The sequence below is a fragment of the Scyliorhinus torazame genome, chromosome 18 (assembly GCF_047496885.1).
Source record: "Scyliorhinus torazame isolate Kashiwa2021f chromosome 18, sScyTor2.1, whole genome shotgun sequence".
Taxonomy (NCBI): Eukaryota; Metazoa; Chordata; class Chondrichthyes; order Carcharhiniformes; family Scyliorhinidae; genus Scyliorhinus; species Scyliorhinus torazame.
Window position 1 is genome coordinate 57561212 of NC_092724.1, and position 6220 is coordinate 57567431.

At 43.9% G+C, this 6220-nt stretch overlaps 1 protein-coding gene across 1 annotated transcript; it reads left to right on the plus strand.

Annotated features, from left to right (window-relative positions):
- Positions 1-1150: 1150 nt before the first annotated feature.
- On the plus strand, positions 1151-5413 carry LOC140395225 (immunoglobulin lambda-1 light chain-like). The gene is made up of 4 exons (XM_072482770.1): positions 1151-1247; positions 1353-1667; positions 2047-2097; positions 4704-5413. Exons 1-4 carry the CDS (start codon positions 1199-1201, stop codon positions 5024-5026), a joined length of 738 nt encoding a protein of 245 aa, XP_072338871.1. The 5' UTR covers positions 1151-1198; the 3' UTR covers positions 5027-5413.
- Positions 5414-6220: the final 807 nt, after the last annotated feature.

The window sequence follows — 6220 nt, forward strand, 5'->3', positions numbered from 1 at the left end:
AGAATATATTGTGTAATAACCCGCATGAGAGGCGACTTTCCACTGATGTAAGTCAGCTGCTGGGAGAGGAGAGAGCGGCGGGTTGATCTGCATGCTGGTAACTTCAGTGCACTGTTGCCTATTTACAGATTAATGTCACTGTTAAGTAGTTTGTTTTTCTTCTTTTCCATAAAGTTATTGCTGACCGTTTAATAAACAAAATATATTCAACTCTCAAAATAAAGCCTTCACGAGACCTACAGGGATGACCCAACTGATCTCCTCATAGGGCTCGTGGAATACAACCTCCCCTGCTGAGGGGTGGAGGCCTACCAGCTGGGACTCGTGAAACAAGTATTTTAAAACCGGCCCGCATTGGGACCGGCATGATCGGTGGCCCTGACTGGGACTGATGTACTGTATGCCATATTGCGGTCTTTACTTTTGTTTGCCTAAATAAACTTTTGTGGTTTAACCTTCTTGGAACTCCTGAAGATATTATAATTTGACAGTCTATTGGTGACTGATAGCAGGCTAGAATATGGTAGTCAGGTGACAGGTAAGTCAGCACACTGGTAACTAATTCTACTCCAGTCCCTTTCCTGTTGAGCATGTTCATTCACTGCTGAAGCAGTGTCAATATCCACATGCCCAGATTATCTGAACATTAATTGAAGGGTTCATTCACCCTTGTGTCAGTGCAGGGGTCACACAGTAAGTATGAGATGATGAAGAGTTAGTCATGGTGAGAATGTTTCAGATTGTTTCGCTGGTAAGAAGCTGCCTGTAACGTCAGCCATACCAACGTGTGATGTAGAAGTGTTATAGAAATCCAATTTAAAAGATGTGAGCACTATTGAAAGAACCTCAACACAAGAGAGATGCCCCAGAATGTGGTATAGCAGAGTTCTTGTTTTAATTTAAACTCAATGCCGAACAGAATAAACAAGCATCTGAAAGAGCGGAAAGTGGGAAATGTCAGAGGATTCAGTTTCTTGGCTTTGAAATGTAAATTAGTGACGTTCCTGTCTCAATTTGTGTTTGTATCGCTGATTGGCGGGGGTCATGTCCTTCCTCTGATTGGTGAGTGTGAATTCTCTAATTTGCATGGGGTTCCTTCCTGGTCTGAATGGCTCTATAACTGGGTTCAATGGGCAGCTGCTGCCACAGTCTGGCACAGATACACTCGCTGAAGGAGACAGCAAGCTTACTGGAAGAAATGATGCGGATGTTGTGTTTTTTCTGCTCTCTGGCGCTGTGGTTGGGCTGTAAGTACAAACACTGAACTCTGCTCCTCCCGCAGCAGCAGGTGGAGGTCTTGGAATCACTTTTAAACAGTCAATTTATAATGTTTAATTTCTGCTCTTTTACAGATGGACAGTCTCAGACTCTGACTCAGCCTCCAGTCCTGACTGTGACACCGGGAAACACGGCCACACTGGACTGTAACATTGGAGCGGGTGATAACTATTATGTTAATTGGTACAAGCAGACACCAGGATCAGCTCCTCAATGGGTCCTCTCCTATCATCATTCTAGCAGTGCCCCTAGCTATGGTTCCGGGTTTAGTAGCGACCGTTTCACATCGAAGGCCAACAGCGGCCACAACATTTACCAGTTAATCATAAAGAACGTGGAGGTGAATGATGCTGCCGTCTATTACTGTGGAAAGTGGGTTTCCTCGAGCAGTGCTTATGTGTCACAGTGACAGAAGGTAAAACAATAACTGAAATCAGCAAATATAATAAAATTAATAACTTTTGTGTTTGGTAACACATTCTAATATTTTACATTACATAAAATCACTTGAATGTTGTCCTTAATACAATATTTTATAATTACTATCATTCAATTTTTGATAAAATTCTGAATCTCACTGCCCGGTATTGAGTGTTGATGATATTTTACTGTCAGTGTGTGAATGTTGCTGTGAGTTTATTCCTTATTATTCCTCACCAACAGGAACTCTGGGAATACAGGAAGTCTGAATAATGCTGGACTGGAGAATCTGAGCGTGTTTTCAGTCTGATTCCAGTATCCGGGATAACTGTATGGACTGAACCCTAGACCATCACACTGTGTGGGTGTTTGGCCAAGGGACCAAACTCTTTGTTGCAGGTAAGTGGCTGGATTATCCCTCTTGAATAAACTTGCTGCGTGGATTTTGAAAATTAGAAATTAGTTAATTATTTAAAATCAGTTATTTGTTAGCTTGTTAAATGTCAATTTTAATAATTAAATCTTTAGTCTCCAGCTCCAGTTCTGTTAACTAGAAACACCGGTATAATGATTAGTTCTGCATCCTGAGCTTGTGTTGCGTTTGATCCTAACTGTTTATTAATATTTGTTTTCTACATTAGTTTTGTTTCTGATCATAGTGCTCTGATTTTGCAAATTCATTTCTAAAATCATCTGAAATTGGTTGTTATATTTTAAAAATACAGTTGATGCAGGTAGAATTTTGATCATTCGATGGTGCAGTTTAAATCGAAGGAAAGATATTTAATTGTATAATGCCTTTCATGTCCTGAAATATTTCTCTTTCTCTTACCCTTTGAAAGGGTGATTATTGTCTGTGCAGCAAAACAGAACAGGCAATAAACACAGAGCAAGATGCTGCACACAATGTGACCAATCATCAATTATTATTTTTAATGGAATTAATTGAAAGAATATTGACCAGGACACTGGGATAATAATGTCATGGGACCTATTGCATCCACCTGTATGGGTTTATATTTACACAAGTCATTGATGTTGTCAGGGCAGATTGAAGAAGTGGTTATACAGGTACATGGGATCCTGGGCTTTAGAAATATTGGCATAGAGAACAAAGGAAAGGAAATTCTGATGGTCTTTTATAAAACACTGATTTGGCCACAACTTGAACATTGTGTCCAATTCTGGGTAACACTCTTTGGGAAGGATGTGATGGCATTAGAAATGTTTATGAAATCATAGAATTCCTACAGTGCAGGAGGAGGCCATTCAACCCATCAAGTCTGCGCTGACCCTCTGAAAGAGCACTCTACCTAGGCCCACTCCTCCATTCTATCCCTGTAACCTAACCTGCACATCTCTGGACGCTAAGCAGCAATTTAGCATGGCTAATCCACCTAGCCTGTACATCTTTGGAGTGTGTGAGGAAACCGGAGCACCCGGAGGAAACCCACACAGACATTGGAGAATGAACAAACTCCACACAGGCAGAACCCAGGTCCCTGGCACTGTGAGACAGCAGTGCAAATCACTGTGCCACAGAGCCACCTGCTTTTAAAACATTTATGAAAACAGTTCCAGGGAAGAGAGATTTCAGTTTCATGGATAGGTGGAGGTGATCTCCTTGAGGAGATTTGATGGAGGTGCTAAAATCCATGAGGGGTCTGGATAGAGTAAAAAGTGTTCCCATTGGCTGATGGGTTCAGAATAAGAATACACTGATATAAACTGAATTACAAATGAACCAAAGGCCACATGAGGAAAATCTTTATTTTACAGACGGCAAGTGTTGATGATCTGGAATGCAGTCTGAGATTGAATAGTGGCTTTAACATGGAATTGGATAATTATCCAAATGGAAAACCCTTGCAGGGTGATGGGGGTTTGGGTGGAAGCTGGGACACTGGGACTAGCTGAATTGTCCTTATATGGACACGGCAAACCGAATAGCTTCCGCCTCTGCTGTAAACATTTTCTGCTTGTTCAATCAGCACGTGTGGAATTTTTAACCACTTTGCAACTTTCTATTTCCAGTCACATATTTGGATATTGTCTCCCTCATTCCCTCAGGCTTGTTTCAGTTGGAGCCTTGACACTTACTGTCTATGGACCTCTAGACCACACACCTGGTGACCTCATATGTTGTCAAGAGTTTGAGATGCTTCTTCTACCCTTCCTGTGGCAGTGGGTGGCCATTAATGGAGGGGTATTAATGATGGCTGGCTTGTAAAGGGGAAATGAAAGAGGTGCAGCTGGGAGGAGAGTGTGGGTCTATTCCCTGGGTCTGGTGCCACCCTACACTGACAGTTTGTGTCTCACACGTCCATTAATGGCACAGTGTCAGAATAAATCCCTGTAGATTTTCAGAGGCAGTGATCACTTGGGTTTTGGTGAGCACTGGAATCTGGAATCTCTTCTCTTCCCAAACAGGGGCACGGGGGTCAAATGAAGCATTTCTGGTGATTCACCTGATATCATCCAACTCAACACAGACTGGGGATAGAACCTGGGAGCTGGAGGAGAAAAACCCATAGTGAGCGATGTTCTAATCCATAGGGTAGTTTAACGCAGTTGGTTGTATGACTGGTTCATGATGTTGTGCGGTGCCAGCAGAGTGGGTTCAATTCTCATAATGGCTGAGGTTATTCGTGAAGGCTCACCTTCTCAACCTTGCCCCTCGCCTGAGGTGTGGTGGCCCACAGGTTAAATCACCACCAGTCAGCTCTCAACAGGTGAAAGCAGACTATGGTCCTCAGGGGCTGTGGCGATTTTCATTTCAATCCAGAGTCACCAGGAGGATCCCAAAACAATAAATTTTACATCAAACTTAGTACTTCCTGTTCTCAAAGCTTTGACAATCAAAATAAAATCTTCTCACTTGATGAATTTCAGGACCCATTACAGGAAGCTATAACCTTTCACTGCAGTTTCTTTTAAACTTGGAAATGATGCCAATGTTTCTCTGACGTTTTATACAAATATGTCTTCTCTGGTTCTGATTGCAGCTCGGCAACTCCCTGACCCTTCAGTAAAACTGCTCGGACCTTCAGCCGATGAGATATCCACTAAAGGAGCCGGCACGTTAGTTTGCCTGGTCAGCAAACTGTCCATGGGCTTTGCTGCGGTCAGCTGGACAGTCGATGGGAGCCCGACGAGCAGTGATGTCCAAACCAGCGTGGCATCGCGGAACCCGGACAACAGCTTCAGTCTCAGCAGCTACCTAGCAGTCCCTGGCAGAGATTGGAGCAGTGGGAAGGTGTACTCCTGTACAGTTCAACAAGGAGCAGCTTCAAAAACAACTGCAACAGCCTCACAATCTGGCTGTTAAATAGATGGAAATGTGTTGTGCCTGCATAGTGAGAACATGTTAATTTGTCACCATTCTCTCTGCCACCATTGTCCGCACTCTATCCTTTGTACTGCTGCATTTTTTGTTTCTGTTTTGCCCTGTAGGATTCTGTTGTATCTTTTGAAGTTTTTTGTAGCAGTGCAAAGTTTTGCTCAGTCTTTCCCATTGCAAGAGGCTACACAAGGGTTGAAGTGACCAATTACTTGACTGCAATCATGAATTTCAGTTCAAATGGGTGGTCTGCTCAACACCAGTGCTGCGTTTAATTAAAATTATGAATGAAAACTGTTGATCAGCTAACAGTATCAGACTGGTAATGACTGTCACCGATTTTAACTTCCCAATAAATAGAATCTGTGCAGTAAATATTTCCGCCTGTGTGTGTGTGTTCGGTCATCTTGGGTGGAATTTAATGCCCCTCTGGAAGTGCTTTCAGAGACGCGAGGTGCATGAGTTCGGGGTGGTGGATGTGGGTCCAGAGCTGAATGTCCTGCCAGCAGCCTTGCCATCCACAGGCCAACTGAAGCTTTAAGGAGCTCCTTAAGGTCTCACCCTGCTGCTGTTGCGTAATCAACCTGTGATGGGCAGCGGACACCCCATCTGGCGAGATGCCACAGCTAACCTTGTCGATGTTGTCTTCTAGAGGAGGTCCCTTGTACTCTGTGTCTGTTTGAGGCTCCTGGCTTCGTCAAGGGAGCAGCCCACAAGAAAGTCATCCTCGAAGTTGCCCTTCTTTCCTCACTGTCGACATTCATCCCCTTCGTACTCTCCTCTGTTTGGGGATCCCAGGCCAATCCTTCCTACAGGCTTCAGTACAATACTGGTGGTGACCACCACCCCTGCTGGCCCTGTTGTGTAGCTGCCGATTGATTGCCTGGCCGTTCTCCAGGGTGGGATGTACATCCCAAAGTATAAAGTGTAGCAATTAAATGGCCCTGGCAGAGCTGGTAGACCTGGTGGCATATGTCCACTGTCAATTAGGAACTTTAGGAGTTGGCACCACATTTATTGGGGATGTTTAGTGAGGAGCTGGAGAAGGGGGAGCTGCCGGAGACACTGACACAGGCATCAATCACACTAATTCCAAAGAAGGGGAAGGACCCGCTAGAGTGTGGGTCATACAGGTCGACATCATTGTTAAATACGGATACGTTAGTGGCGGGGAGGATGGAA

What these genes read in the sequence shown, in the direction of transcription:
- LOC140395225 (XM_072482770.1), top strand. Translation starts at nt 1,199, where the DNA reads ATGATGCGGATGTTGTGTTTTTTCTGCTCTCTGGCGCTGTGGTTGGGC. An exon ending in TCTGGCGCTGTGGTTGGGCT is followed by an intron (nt 1,248 to 1,352) that starts GTAAGTACAAAC and finishes GCTCTTTTACAG; the next exon opens with ATGGACAGTCTCAGACTCTG. An exon ending in AAAGTGGGTTTCCTCGAGCA is followed by an intron (nt 1,668 to 2,046) that starts GTGCTTATGTGT and finishes ACTGAACCCTAG; the next exon opens with ACCATCACACTGTGTGGGTG.